This window comes from Anolis sagrei, chromosome 4 (genome assembly GCF_037176765.1).
Source record: "Anolis sagrei isolate rAnoSag1 chromosome 4, rAnoSag1.mat, whole genome shotgun sequence".
Taxonomy (NCBI): domain Eukaryota; kingdom Metazoa; phylum Chordata; class Lepidosauria; order Squamata; family Dactyloidae; genus Anolis; species Anolis sagrei.
This window is the reverse complement of record NC_090024.1, coordinates 54355333-54371335: the sequence shown is the minus strand read 5'-3', so window position 1 is coordinate 54371335 and position 16003 is coordinate 54355333. Positions and strand designations below refer to the sequence as shown.

The following is a 16003-nucleotide window of genomic DNA, read 5'->3' as shown; positions in this document are numbered from 1 at the left end:
CTTCTTATTGAGCACAGACCACATTATCAGCAGCATATTGGAGTTCTATAACAGATGTTGTTGTGACCTTGGTTTTGGCTTTCAGTCTGCTGAGGTTAAATAGATGTCTGATAGATGATTTCCATGCTGGCGGGAAGCTTTCCATCAACAAGGTGCAGATTGGATATATGAGAAAGAAGAGCCTCAAAAAAAAAAAAAACAAGCAGTTTCATATGGAATTTATATGGGATATATGGAATTGACACTACTGTTCATTCTAAATAATGGGAGAGTTGCTTAATCAATCTTCATCACATACCACTTGTACACATTGTTGCAACTGAAGAAAACAAGCAGTAGTATGTTAAAGTTTTTCTTTCTATGTTGGAGGGCATTCATAATAACAATGAGCCACAAAGAGAGTTCCTACCTAAGGTGAAATTTTCTAAAACAGATGGCAATGAACATAAACTTGCTTGTATGTATTTAGAGAAAGATAAGAATATGTCATTATTAAACTATTTCACCAATGAATCCTGAAAGAGGGGAGGGACAGGTGCTGAATCCACCAGAACTAGGTAAAGGGGCTGCCCTTCCCAAAAATGATCTGGCAAAATTGAACCAGTAAACTTCTAGGTAATGAAGTCTTCTTAAGAATTTGCTATCAGAAGTATACTAAATGAGCAACACTATGAAATATGAAGACAGCGATTGTCATTTAACCCTCCTAGGAATAATAAAAGTTTCCTGCAATCTGTCCTATGACACTTACTTGGGAGTATGTGAACTGGAACACAGGGATGGCACTTCCATGTATACATTGTGCAGGTAATGACCAATAGGTTTTCATGAGTAATACCCCCCAGGTGGGTCCACCCCCCAGGTGGGTCTTCACATATATGCTCTAGAATCTGATTTCATGTTTGGATCCATGAAATCTTGTTTAGAAAGATAGCTAAAATTTGGGTGACAAAAATACCCCTGCTGTCCTAGGCAATAATGAATCAGTAATTCCAAAATAAAACTTCATTTGGTGCTGTGTGGCTGTTTCCATCCACAAGACTTATCTCTTACCTATCTTCCTGGTGTTTGTACTTTGAATGAAGTTCCAGAGGTTGCCTATGCCAAGAGCACCTTTGTCAAAGCTGGAAACTACCTTCTACTATTGAAACCACACATTCAGTTTTGCTGAACAGGATGCCAGCCAACGTTGCAAGATTTTTGCCGAGGATGCTTATTGAAGTATCCAGATAGATTTTTTTTGTAAACTATCCTGTTCAATTTGTATATACTGGATTATAAACATTATTGAGGGTGGAAGGGAGAAGCATTCAGAAAAGATTAACCTTGGAGTACACTAAAACATGGTTTCACAAGCCCATATTGAAACACAGATGTTTGTTTATTTACTCAAAGAAAACAGAGGATTTTTCCCAGCCCTCATTTTTTTAAAATTTCATTTAAATTTGTGAACATATGTGTCCACAATGTAAAAGAAAAGGTTTTGTGTATTTAGGTTTCTCCAAAACACTCATTTCAATAGGCTTTTTAACATTGATTTTCACCAACAGTATCACAAAAGTTGTCTTTTTAAAAAACGTAACTGTAAGCAACAGTAATTCTAGAAACACTAAAGGGAAAAAAGCATAGCAATGTCCACAGTTACAAGAAAAAGTGCACATTACTTTGTCACAATCACAGTCATTACTTGAAAAACTATATGTAACAAGTAGATAGAAAATATCACCAATGCCTTAAACTCATTGTCAAAAACCAAAGTACATAAAAATTGTACACAAAATAAGGCAAATTCAGGAATGCACAAGGAACTTGTTATTTAACAAAAGCTAACCAACATAACAGGTATTACAATAAGCATGAACTCAAATACTTTTCTCTCTAATTACACAAAAATAAGTTTTCCTTAGCGCACAACAAAAACACATTTGATGCATAATTCACATCATAAAATAAGAAATGGAAGTAAGGGAAGTCAGGAGAAGGGGGGTTTGTTTTAAGTGGCAGCTGCATCCTTTACATGTTTTTTTAAAACGGTTCAGTATTAGCATTTAAAAAATCACACCAGAAGTGTCAATGGCCCTTTTCAGTTATATATTCATTTAAAAAACAAAACAAAAAAGAAATAAATACACACAAGAGTGCAAATTTTCCGATTGTCACTTGCAACCTCTTCACATTCAATCATCTACATCCATTCACTACTAGAAGGACTTGTACAAGACAGCAGCAGCAATCCTGGAGTTCAATGAGCTAGCTTGTAGGAAACCGCTTAAAAATTAATGATATGTCTTTTAAAAATAGTGCTTATGTGTTTACCAATTGGTAATAAAACTGAAACTCATTATGAAATCAAAGTGAAAATGACATGAGTGTCTACTTCCTTTGGAAGTCATCTCACAGATATTTGTGGAGTGCTCCACCAGGGAATGGGGCTGACCATCAAAAAAAGTACTAATTGCAAAATAAATGTGGATTGGAAAGAGATTTCAAAAAAGAGGATGTACAATAACTCCTCAAAACATTATTTGAAAAATCAGTGAAAAAATTAGCAAAGTAAAAATGATCAATTTAGAATGAAAACATTTTTGTCTTGTTTTTTTTCTATAAAAATTACATTTTCTTTAAAATACAAGATCCTTTTCATTGCAATTGCATCCTGTTAACAACAGGGCATTTGGCAAGACCTTGCCATTTAATGCAGCTTAGAGTTCACTGAGTCAATAGCACATTCCACTAATATTGCACTTGGATTTTGGACTGATTTAAAAACCCCAGGTATCTTCTGTTTCTGTCCATGTTAGAGCGAGTTAACATTTCTAGCCACTTTTTGTTATTGATGCTGACACACTAGAACAAAATGCACATTAAGCAATAGGCTGGATATAGTAAGGTACCTCAGACATTCTGGAGGTTCAAGTTCGCTTGAAGAACCCTAACACACCAAGAACAGCAAGAACAGTGTGGCATTATGGTAATTAACTCGTCAACAAGACTGTGCGGTAATGAAAAGATTTGCTCTGGGAAATCAAAATGTCATTAGTGGAAATTATATGATATAACTAGGTCAGCAAGATCATCACATGTCTCAGTTCTGCTGCAAAATAAGATTTTCTAGTTCATCTGCTGAACGCAATAAAAAAGCAGCTGATTCTCGGTATCCTGCAACCAGTTGCCGTACAGCATTAATTTCAGTTGGATTCAACTGAGGTCTAGAGCTGGTACTGCTAGAAGATCCCGAAGTGGTTGCTAGCTGTCTCTTCATACTGAGATCAGTTGGACCTGGAAATGACAAACAAAACGTATCAGTGATCTTACTGAACCCAGTTCAAGAGTAGGCCAAACTCACTAGCAAAGAATGACTACAGAAGAGCCTTTTAATTAACCAGCACTTCATCAGTTATATATATTTTTTCATTGAGCTTTTACATTCATATCATGCTAGCTTCATTTTTGTGGTGCTCTTGGCACAACCTTATGCTGCTGTACCATCTGGTAGGTAGCAAATCTGTGGCTGATGCTATTTCTTGATGGATTTCAATCATAATATTATGGCTTCTTTATACAAAGCTATATATTTTTTTAATTTCAAAAGTGTCATTGATAGATTACACAACAGAGTTGAAAGAGAAGGTTTAGAAAAGAAACTTTCTTATCAGTACGATAGCCCCAGGGACACACTCAAGTCATTTGATCTGCATTTTGATCTGACTTCCTACCTACCCAACACTATCAAAGTAAGCTGTACATGACATGGAGAACATCCATACCTCTGTTATCCTTCCCACTGAATTCAGAGTCAGGCAGCACAGCATAATGCCACACCAGATAATCTGCCTGACCTATATATATATATATATATATATATATATATATATATATATATATACATTGCCAGGAAGCTGTCATATAAATTGCTTGGAGTGTTCCAAAAGCATCAATATAAGGTATGAGATTGTATCAGTGGTGCCTATGAGGTTGTTGCAAGGGGACTTATTTACTCTAGCAATCCATTTCTGAGTTGCCTTGGAAATTGTTCAGCTCCTTTGTATCTTCAATGTAGCCTCTTGGATCTTCTAATCCTGAAATTTAGGGTGTCATCATAGGCCACTTGAAGGCACATACACACTTAGGCAATTTTGCTTGGTGCAGTTGGGAGCATATGCTACAAAAATACATTGCACTCTACTTCCCAGAGGTCCAAAAGTCACTAGCTACCATAGTTTGTTCATGCTTTTGTGGGCCAGCATTTTCTGTGTCACACACATAAAGATTTTCAGTTGCTTCTAGAGCAGCAAATTAAACCATATATGTGTGTATATGTTCAAAGAATTTCTCTGTCACATAACTTCCAGCATGCTCAGGATATTATTTCTCTAGCCATCATCAGGGTGATACATTCAGTCTTTTATATTGTAACTAGTTATTGTCTATGGTTTATAGAATCATTTAAGTTTTCATAGGCATCACATATTTTTGGAAGGTAAGCAATTCTTGTTTAACTAAATCATTGAAAATGCTACAAGCACTGTGAATCCTCTCCCAGAAGTAGACATTCATTTATCATATTAGCTGCTGAGTAAATCTGACATTAATACATTGCTGGATAAATGACTTGCAAGATTTAACATGAGGTAGTTATTGCTTCATAAATTACTCATTGGCAGCATCAATTACTTAGAATTTTAAAATGCTGGCCAAATATATGATACAGCTGCTTATTTGACTGATAAAAGCACTGATGGCTCATGAGAAGCAGAGCCATATGTGAATTATCTCTGCAGTAACCCACTTCAGTTGCTAGTATAGGACAGCCTGTTGGAGACTTAATTCTCTGCTGGAGACAACAAGCTCTAGCAAATTCAAACATAACCTTTGAGATGATTGCAGTCTATTTTCTATAGAATTAATAATAGTAATATATACCTTGAATAATAGAAAATGTAGATAGATGCCTAGACAGCTATGATGAGACATAAAACCATGTTTGTTTCTAGTAACCAACACAAGCAAGGATCTATGTAGTAGTAGTAATAGTAGTAGTTATTATCATCTGCATTTCTATTATACTTTTCTCAACCCGGGGGGGGGGGGGGACAAACTCAAAGTGGTTTACAACATAATAAATGGCAAATTCAATGCCTCAAATATATAAGAATATCACATATCAATAACATATAACTGCAGATTAAAACCATTAAAACTATAAAACATCAAACATAAACGTAAGCATGGAACACATTATTGGTGCAATTAACAATGTAAACCCCTTCTCTCTCTAAAGAACAATCAAATTGGATCAACAAGTGCAGGGTCTTTAATACTTGTCTGCCTTGAAAATATATATTGCAAAGAACAGTTTTTGAAATAGAGAGGAATTTGCTCATATTTGTTCCAAGATTTGTTTTTGTTTTTTAAAAAAACATTTTCCTAATTGTTCAGAGAGACACTACTCAGAATCATGTCAATTTTCTCTCAAATTTTATCCCAAAGTGTTGTGGAGGACACTTACATAGTTTACGCACAAAATCTTCACTGTTTTGTGAACAGAAAACTTATTTTTCTATATAAAATTCTGCACTCAAAATGTGTGTTTCTATCCATAATAACTCATTCTCATCACTCTGGGATTCCTGATTACAAGAAGAATACTGCAAAGGAACATTCATTTTCTCCCATAGCATGGGGAAGACTACTGAAATTATTCATTGTTGTATACAATCACCCGGCAACAAAATAATGTTCTTCTATATCAACAACTTTCCCATTGGAGTTTAAATGTACAGAAACTTGTGGATTCACTCAGAATTTTGGGGAGTTCCTGAGCAATATCAATGTATACATTTACCACAAACACACGTGCATACTTTTCTTCCCTTTCTCCCCACCTCCTTGTGCAAGACTCTCAGCTTTGTAATCTAATATTAACTGTGTGTTTAGTATATAATATAATTAGACTACAGTCTTTTTGTGCAAAAGAGACACATCTGTGGAACAGATCATGTCTTCTCTGACATGAGATAGTACATGGCCAGGAGCCTTGGAAGAATATAAATAAAGGGCAAAATGTTCATAATGAGTTGGCTCTAATTAACCGACACACAAAAATTGCCAAGCCTGTTTTGTACCCCACAGAAAACCTATTTTATTTCATCTGCATATCAACTGGAAAAATTTCCCAATTTTAAGACAGTCATGCAATCTTTCTTTCAATATGATTTTATATTTTCTGGACCTGAGACCATATTTATTTCAGTAGTTCTGGATCAATTATCAAAGATGAAAGACCAGTAATCCCTTATGTTTGAATATATCTTACATAAATATCCTTAGTCACAGCTAGCAAAGGCCATAGCCTTTCTTTGTTAGGAAGTTCAGAAAACACTAATCTAATTAATGTATTGTCGAAGGCTTTCATGGCCGGAATCACTCAGTTCTTGTGGGTTTTTTCGGGCTATATGGCCATGTTCTAGAGGCATTTCTCCTGACGTTTCGCCTGCATCTATGGCAAGCATCCTCAGAGGTCTGTTGGAATTAGGACAAATGGGTTTATATATCTGTGGAATGGCTGGGGTGGGGCAAGGAGCTCTTCCCTGCTGTAATTAGGTGTGAGTGTTTGGCTAATCACCTTCATTAGCATTTGAAGGCCTGCTTGAACCTGGGAAAACCTGTTGCTGGGAGGTGTTAATCTGTGCCTGGTTTCTTCCTCTCTGTTGTTTAGCTGTTATAATTTTAGAGTTTTTTAATACTGGGAGCCAGATTTTGTTCATTTTCATGGTCTCTTCCTTTCTGTTGAAATTGTCCACATGCTTGTGGATTTCAATGGCTTCTCTGTGTAGTCTGACATGGTGGTTGTTGGTGTGGTCCAGCATTTCTGTGTTTTCAAATAATATGCTGTGTCCAGGCTGGTTCATCAGGTGCTCTGCTATGGCTGACTTCTCTGGTTGAAGTAGTCTGCAGTGCCTTTCATGTTCCTTGTTGCGTGTCTGGGCGCTGCGTTTGGTGGTCCCTATGTAGACTTGTCCACAGCTGCATGGTATACGGTAGACTCCTGCAGAGGTGAGAGGATCCCTCTTGTCCTTTGCTGAACGTAGCATTTGTTGGATTTTCTTGGTGGGTTTGTAGATAGTTTGTATGTTGTGTTTCCTCATCAGCTTCCCTATGCGGTCCGTGGTTCCCTTGATGTATGGCAGGAACACTTTTCCTCTGGGTGGATCATCATAAACTCCTCAATAAACTTTGACATACGACAGCAGCTATGTAAATCGGAAGCCCATCCACCCAGGCTTTATGGACTCCCAAAAATCCATAAGGACTCCACCCCACTCAGACCCATCGTGAGTGCCATTGGATCCCCCACATACGACCTAGCAAAATTTCTTGCTGCACAGTTACAAAGCCATATTGGGCTCACTACACACTACATCAAGGACTCAGCCCACTTCATAGAAAAAATCAGCAATCTCAAGCTAAATACAAACGACAAACTGATCAGCTTCGATGTGGTATCTCTATTTACCATGGTCCCGGTAGCAGACACCATGGCACTCATCAACCAGAGGTTCCCAGAAGACATCACGGCTCTGTTTCACCATTGCCTCACCACCAGTTACTTTCAGTGGGACAATGAATTCTACGAACAGAAAGATGGAGTAGCTATGGGGAGCCCTCTCAGCCCAGTCATAGCTAACTTCTACATGGAACACTTTGAAGAACAAGCCCTGGAGACAGCAACCAAAAAGCCCACGATATGGTTCAGATATGTGGATGACACCTTCACCATTTGGAGCCATGGAGATGAAGAACTCAACAGGTTCCTGGACCATCTTAACAGCATCCACCCAAACATCCAGTTCACCATGGAAAAAGAAAATGAAGGAAGACTGCCTTTTCTAGATGTCCTAGTCATCCGCAAACCAGATCAACAATTGGGTCACACCGTCTACAGAAAACCCACACACACAGATAGATATCTACATAAAAACTCCAACCATCACCCAAGTCAAAAAAGAAGCACCATCAAAGCCTTGGCAGACCGTGCAAAAAGAATCTGCGAACCCCACCTCCTCCAAGATGAACTGAACCACCTCAACTGGGCTCTCCAGGCCAATGGATATTCCATCTCAGACATCAGAAGAGCTGCAAGACCAAGAACAAACCACGAGAGTAAAGATGATGATCCACCCAGAGGAAAAGTGTTCCTGCCATACATCAAGGGAACCACGGACCGCATAGGGAAGCTGATGAGGAAACACAACATACAAACTATCTACAAACCCACCAAGAAAATCCAACAAATGCTACGTTCAGCAAAGGACAAGAGGGATCCTCTCACCTCTGCAGGAGTCTACCGTATACCATGCAGCTGTGGACAAGTCTACATAGGGACCACCAAACGCAGCGCCCAGACACGCATCAAGGAACATGAAAGGCACTGCAGACTACTTCAACCAGAGAAGTCAGCCATAGCAGAGCACCTGATGAACCAGCCTGGACACAGCATATTATTTGAAAACACAGAAATGCTGGACCACACCAACAACCACCATGTCAGACTACACAGAGAAGCCATTGAAATCCACAAGCATGTGGACAATTTCAACAGAAAGGAAGAGACCATGAAAATGAACAAAATCTGGCTCCCAGTATTAAAAAACTCTAAAATTATAACAGCTAAACAACAGAGAGGAAGAAACCAGGCACAGATTAACACCTCCCAGCAACAGGTTTTCCCAGGTTCAAGCAGGCCTTCAAATGCTAATGAAGGTGATTAGCCAAACACTCACACCTAATTGCAGCAGGGAAGAGCTCCTTGCCCCACCCCAGCCATTCCACAGATATATAAACCCATTTGTCCTAATTCCAACAGACCTCTGAGGATGCTTGCCATAGATGCAGGCGAAACGTCAGGAGAAATGCCTCTAGAACATGGCCATATAGCCCGAAAAAAAACCACAAGAACTGACTAATCTAATTATCTTCCAGAATGAATGCAAGTTTGCTTTCATTTTGGCATGAATGAAAGTTTTTTAAGGCATACAAAGATTTTAACATTATTTTACTTGTTTACTCTAATAGTGTTATGCAGTGATAGGTTGCATTGCTTTATTGTAGATAAACCTGCTTATTAAAATGCACCTAAATCAAGAAATTGTGTCCATCTATTCTATTAAGTATCAAAGTACTTAATTTAAGCCCACATATACTGCATATATTGACTATTTTTTTCTATAACAAAAGATGCATTTTCATCCTAAGTATTTCCAGAATATAGTGGGGACTTAGCCATGCAAATATACATGCAAAAGACAGTAAAAAAATACTCACCACTGGTAGAAGCATCACTGAGATTTAGCAAACCTCCTCCTAACCCTCTGTAACTATGGTAACTGTAGGTCCCGTTTCCATTTATGTACAACACCTCCTGTGTGCTGGAAACAGCTGATGTTGAGTAAGTGACCTGGGTGGGTTCTTGTTTAAATGATTTTTCAGCTGGAGCAGTTTCATCCTGCAAAAACAATGGTTTAGTGGGTAATATCAAATAACAGCTCTATTTTTCTCTTCGAAGCAAGAAACAGCTTGTTATTTATCAGACTTTCTCTTACACAACTTTCAATACAGGTTAAAGAAAGTGCAGAAAAAAGCTTATACTGGCTTTAAAATGACTATCTAACTCAGGGAAAGGACAAGAATGTTGATGGGAAGAAGGGAGGCTTAAGGTTGTTGTTGTTTTTGTAACAGAAGTGGTCATTTATGGATATTTTATTTCTTCCTTACTAAGAATAAATTGACTTTCTGTAGGGAACATATAAGGGTATAAGATTTGATTTGGAGTCTCAATAATTGAATGGGAGAGACGCTGATGGGCTTTATAGTTTGTTTTGGGCCCTGTCTACATGGGCCAAATGTGAATTCACCTTGCAACCCCTGTGGGTAGTCTATGTGATGTATGGCTGGATTGCAGTAGATGCTGGCAGAAGGGAAAGCTGGATTTACTTTGGACCATCTAGAAAGCTTGAGAATAATCTCCATGTTTTGACAGTGTGGGCAGCTGGATCATGAAACTATTTTTCATTCACCATAGTCTCCTACCCTTGAATTAATAATTCAGAAATTTTACATTTCCTGCCTAGTGGCATCTCTATAAAGTATGGCATTTTAACTGCCAAATAACAATAGAGGTTAAGATAACATGGAGTCATCTCTCCTTGTCTTCAGCCACCTCATTTCCACAAAAAACACTCCACATATCCTCAAATTTTGTACAGCTCTCAATGAACGCTCAGATGTCTTCTCTGGTGAAACATATGAGAGGCCCTTCTTAGTAGCGGTTCCCAGGCTCTCCTTTCTCCAGGAACTAAAGAGCATTTGCTAATTAATAGGTTGTATGGAAAGGTTTTAATGGGGTTGTGGGGTACACATGATTTGATAGTTTTGAATTATTGGTGTCCATTATGATGGTTATTATTCTAAAGGCTACTTTTGCACAATCTGAAACTTGATACCACTAGAAGGGGCAGCTATCCTGACTTTTTTCCAATTCTTCCCAAAATGAATGTTTCCTTTTTTTAGAAGAAGAAGAAGAAGAAGAAGATAGTAGTTAATAGTTGTACCTTTTCTCAAGTAGCTACTTGATCAAAAAATATTGCAAAAACTACACACATATGGTAGATAAAACCATTTGTTGATTTCTAGTGATGTAATAGAAGAGACGAATCCTTCTTTTCGAGTATCGGCAACATTTAAACTTCAGAATAACAAAACACGTTTGACATAATTTTGCAAGCAGTCACTGCTATAGGTTTTAATGAAACATGAGAATCTTAATAATCCTTGAGCTACTGAGAAAACTTCAGCAACTCAAGGAAAGATTTGATTCTTGATAATCTTTAATAAAGACCTAAGCAGGTGTCAAAATACATGATATACTTTTCCACACATTGGAGGAGTTATTTTCTTCCTACTAGTTCTGTGTCAATATGGGTCATTTTCTTAAAATTCAAATGGTTTGATATTCCAATTCTAATAGTTCTGAATCATGTTACAAAAATCTGGTCAGTTTGCCAAAGAGAAATTGTCTTTTGGCAACCTGATGAAATAGAATGGAGAGATACAAAACTTGATATTTTGATATGCAATATCGATGTGATGGAATATACATCCCCATCCAGGTCTATTCAATGTTAATTGTTACAGGTTGTACATGATTAAATTGGGTGTGAAGCATTCCATTTGATATTCTAATTCTGATCGAATATGTTTTGGGATGTGTGTTTTAATATTGCTGTTGTTGCATATAAACTAGTAAAAGAACTATCTTGACATAATATTGTTTTTCATTAGCTTTAATTCTTCTGGACTTGACTCTGTTTAAATTTTATGAGCAATAAACTTGAAAACTCAAATTACAAAGTAGTGCTTTGGCATATCATAGTGGCCAAGAATTTCCTTCAATTTGTATAAGGTTATAGAGTTGATGTAATCAGTAGTGATTAAAAAATATTTCTAAACAGAGACTAGATGCTGTTTGGCTCTTGATTTGGTTCATTAAACTCCATTAACATTAAGTGTTCAAGGATCATTATCTGCTGCCTGAATAAAAACATATTAACCCTTTAGGATAATGAACCAGAGGAACTCAATATGCTTTGACCTCTATAAGAATCATCATTTTTAAATATCCAGCATAAATTGAAGTCATGGAATACCTTATGTGGATAGATGGAGTATTTTCCTATACTAAATTACTTGGTAGCCTTAAGAACATAAAAAGAGGCCATCAAGTAAAAGGACTATATACTCCTAAGGCCTACCCAGTGAAAAGAAGGGATGAAGATGTAGCATACAACTTATACATAAATATGGAATATTTAATAGAATCAAATGAGAGTTATTTATCTCTCTGAGCTTTAGCAGAGCAGATTAACCGCCAGCTGCAGCAAATCTTGACAATCAAAAGGTTGGCAGTTCGAAGCCCATATTGGGCCGAGCTCCTGGCCTTTGGCCCAGTTTCTGCCTATGTAGCAGTTTGAAACAAATGTGAGTAGTTAAATAAATACTACCTTAAAGCAGGGAGGTTTTTAAGCCACTCATAAGGATATGCCAGAAAATGCCTGCGATTCCATCAAGGAGGAAGTTTATGAACAAAGCTCTTTGGCAGAGAAGACAGACAGCACCCCCCCCCCCCCAAGGCCAGAACTGAGCACAGCCTCCAAAATGCCAAAGAAGGGAAAGCCTATATATACCTCTATCTATGTACAGTTGTATGTCTTGTCAGTGTGTAAGAGCATTGAATGTTTGCCATGTATGTGTTCTGTTAACTGCTCTGAGTCCCCAATAAATACTGTAAATAAAATAAATAAATAACTATCATACAACAAATTTTATCGATCCATGTTTATTGCTCAATCTTCTAGATTTCACCCATTTCCTTTGTCCACCACCATACCTGCTGACGATCCATTCGCATCCGCTTTGCAGCATTTCTGCTTTCACTTTCGCAGGCTGAAGCTAGAATACTCTCCGCTACTGCTGAAGTAAGATGTGATGGAATGGGTCGAGACTATGAAAAAAAAAATAGAAAAGAAAGAGTAACAGAATGTTAAAAAAAACTAGCATCAGCAACACTTTCATGGCAGTGTTCACAAATGACACATATTGAGGAGAGGTCCCGTTCACTAAAATGTATTTTGTTTCAACAAAAAGTGGAAATGGAGATTGTTACAGTGAAAAATGAATGCTAGAGATTAAATTGCAGCTGAACCATATTTTCCCCCCCGGTATTTTCATACACATATTCACATACGCCGTAGATATAATCTAAAGAGACACCTCTAATATACAAATGCAGTTGTAGCATACTGGCTAAGAGAATGAAATATGAATTAAGAAATTTCAAATAGCAATCTTACCAATTGGTTTTAGGTCATACACTTTCTCTCAATTCAGTTCTCTCACCCAACATTCAGGATACTACTTCTAACTTACCTCACAAAATTGTTGTAAGAATTAAAAACAATATAATATATGTAAAGTGGTTTCTGCACTTGCAGACGGCATATGAATGTATTGTTATTGGGATTACATTGTTGCTGAAATATGACTGATTTGAATCTTCATAAATAATAAAACCTGTCATGAAATGCAGAGAAAATGTGTTTTCTCACATTTTAACTTCCCTTCATCAGAAACATAGAGATCTGTACCTTGCCATTCTGGTTAATGATGCTTTAAGATCTCTAAATTATGAAGAAATCTTGTCTTCAAAATATTTTTTTAAATGTTGTACATCCACAACTATAATCTTTATTATCATGCCAATGTTGACTTAGCCTTTTTTACAGTCTAACAAGATAGGCTTTGATTGCCTCCTTAAGAAATATCTATACAATCTATCAATTACTTTGCATTCTGATTGACTCATAGAATAGCATCTATACAAAATCAGAATACCGGTTGACTACCAATTTGATGTATAAGAAAAAAGTTTTATTGAATAAAATTCACTTTTGTTTATTCTTTTGCACCAAAGCAAAATACTTGAAATGTGTATTCATTTTCCCTATTTGTTGTGAAAAAAATAGCATGCACAACCTTACATAATATAGTGGATGCCTACTGCTTCATTAATAAATGTTGTGCCCATTACAATCTTGTTGTTAACTGCATTTTATGAAATATTCAGCTGCAAAGAGTTAATCATAACAATATTGAACTGAATGTGTTCAAGTTTCCTATTCGAAGTCAACTGGTATTCAATGACTGAAAAATTATATATAAATAACTAATGTATACACCCGGTGTTGCCTGGGTGTCGATGGGACAGCTGCCCATTTACTTTCTCCTTTCTCCAGCTCTGAGAAAGGCCTACTTAACAATGTGTCCATTGTAACATTCTGGAAATTGTAAGCAGACTCTTTTTGTGGCCCTTTCCTCCTTCCTCTTATACACATGACACCTTTCAAAGCTGGAGAAGGGAAAAAGTAGGTAGGCAGCAGTTCCAACAACACCTGGGCAATGCTTAGTATATACATTCATTATTGGTATATGCTAGTTTTTATATAAAAAGAAAACCCATTAGTTTCTTTTGGAAGTAAATCTATCCAAAAATGAACACTGCTGGTAGTTCCATTGGATTAAATATATCAGTAACTTCCCCTCTGAAACACAATTTTGTCTGTTATGACCTATGCATTTTCTCAGCTGAAAAATGGGCAGCCCTTATTGCGGTGTAAGCACAGAATGAGCCTTCCTGATCCAGAATTTCAACATCCAAAATATTAAAAAGATCCATATTTTTCCACATGGGTGGCTGATATAGTGACACATCGGGTGGTTCAGTGCACACAAGCTTTGTTTTATGCAAACAGCTATTAAAAATATTGTCAAAAATAGCCTTCATACTATGTGTATATGAGGTATATTAAAAATAAATGATTTTTGTGTTTTGACCTGAGTCAAAACACAAAATATGAAAAATTTGAAATCCTATGCAATATACTTCTGGTCCCAGGGATACTCAACCTGTATTACCATTTTACTTATGCAGTAAATTGAAACAGAACATATTTTTCATTTTTGTGTACATTCAGCTTATTGTATTACTTTGCTGAACTGCTTTTGCTTTTGTTTGTAGAAGCCATTGGAATCACCTAATGTAGCCATGTATATCTTGGACTCCTTCAAATGACATAGTGTTGACTTGATCAACCAAGCTGATAAAAAACAACACTAATCGCACAAGCACTATCACAGAATTAAGATGAAGCCCACAGATATGACCACATTTACAGAAGATCATTCAAGGATATAAGCAGCTAATGCACCAAAAAAGAAAAAGAAACTTGCTGTAAACTAGGTATTCGTTATTAGTACTATTGACTTTATTTATGTCTAACCTTTTCCTGAAGCTGCAACGCAATATGAGTTTCACATTTAAAGACACTAGAATACATAGAACTGTGTATTGTTGTTACAGTATATGCTAAAATGTTAATACTGACTGATATTATAGACCAAAATTGAGATTCTAAGTTTTGTTAAAACAAAATCTGAAGGGATTATGTCAGAGTAAATTATACGAAGAAGATAATGTTGATAAAGGTCTTTCAACAGCAGGCATAACCAATTTTCTTTATACCGCCAAAGAGATGGAATGGCATAGGTAGGAGTGAACTCAGATTACTAGAGAATAATACATATAGTTGAACTGCTAGCTCATGTCAAAAGCAAAATACTAAACAAACGGTATGTGTCAGTTTTTTTACTTGAATGTATAAAATAATTAGAAATAAAATCTGCAAATCATATCATACAGTTCTAAACATAAATATGTGTCTGCCTTTAAAGACCTATGTATTGCAAGGCAACTCTTCTCTCATATGTATATTATAAATCTAAACTCTTATACATAAATCACAAAAAAAGTTTTTTTAAGGAACCTTCTCCCTTAAAATCAAAATTCAGTAATTGTAACTGCAGAGTAGACAGTGGCTCTTCTATTGTATGTATAGCAGTACCATTGAAATGTTTAATTGAATATTATGCCGGCAAAATCAGAATAACTCAAAGAGGATTAGATCAACTCATCCACATCTTGTAACAGAATTTAGACTGAAAGGGGATTCTGGAGAAAAGCAGCATGTTTCTCTCCCTTACGTTAAGGCCTGCAATTCAAAACAGTACAATGCAGATGTCTGGGGAATTTTCTGCATTTCATACTGAAGAACAGCACTGCACTCTGTTGGATGCACTGATATTGTTCTAATTTAATATATTCTCCTTTCCTCAGTAAATATATATAAAAGAATTGTTTCATTTCAATGCTCCCAACTTTGCACTTTGATAAGATTCTGAATATTTTCTCCTATTCATTTTCTGTATGAAAAGAAATGTAAAAAGCAATATTAGAGTTACTGTTACATAAACAAGAACCGCAGTGGATAGGATTATTTGAAAACAATAGCTACTGAGCAAATCCCATATAAAAAAATAACTTTAGCTTCAA

At 36.5% G+C, this 16003-nt stretch overlaps 1 protein-coding gene across 5 annotated transcripts in view; it reads right to left on the bottom strand.

Annotated features, from left to right (window-relative positions):
* Positions 1 to 1362: 1362 nt before the first annotated feature.
* The window catches only part of NOL4 (nucleolar protein 4), a 157229-nt gene continuing 142588 nt past the window's right edge, over positions 1363 to 16003 (bottom strand). For all 5 annotated transcript variants that reach the window (XM_060775244.2, XM_060775245.2, XM_060775247.2 and 2 more), the window contains 3 exons: positions 12446 to 12559; positions 9325 to 9505; positions 1363 to 3279 (listed from right to left, as the gene is read on the bottom strand). In XM_060775244.2, coding sequence (XP_060631227.2) covers positions 3086 to 3279; positions 9325 to 9505; positions 12446 to 12559 — 489 coding nt within the window. In that variant the 3' untranslated portion in view covers positions 1363 to 3085. The remainder of the gene's footprint in view (positions 3280 to 9324; positions 9506 to 12445; positions 12560 to 16003) is intronic.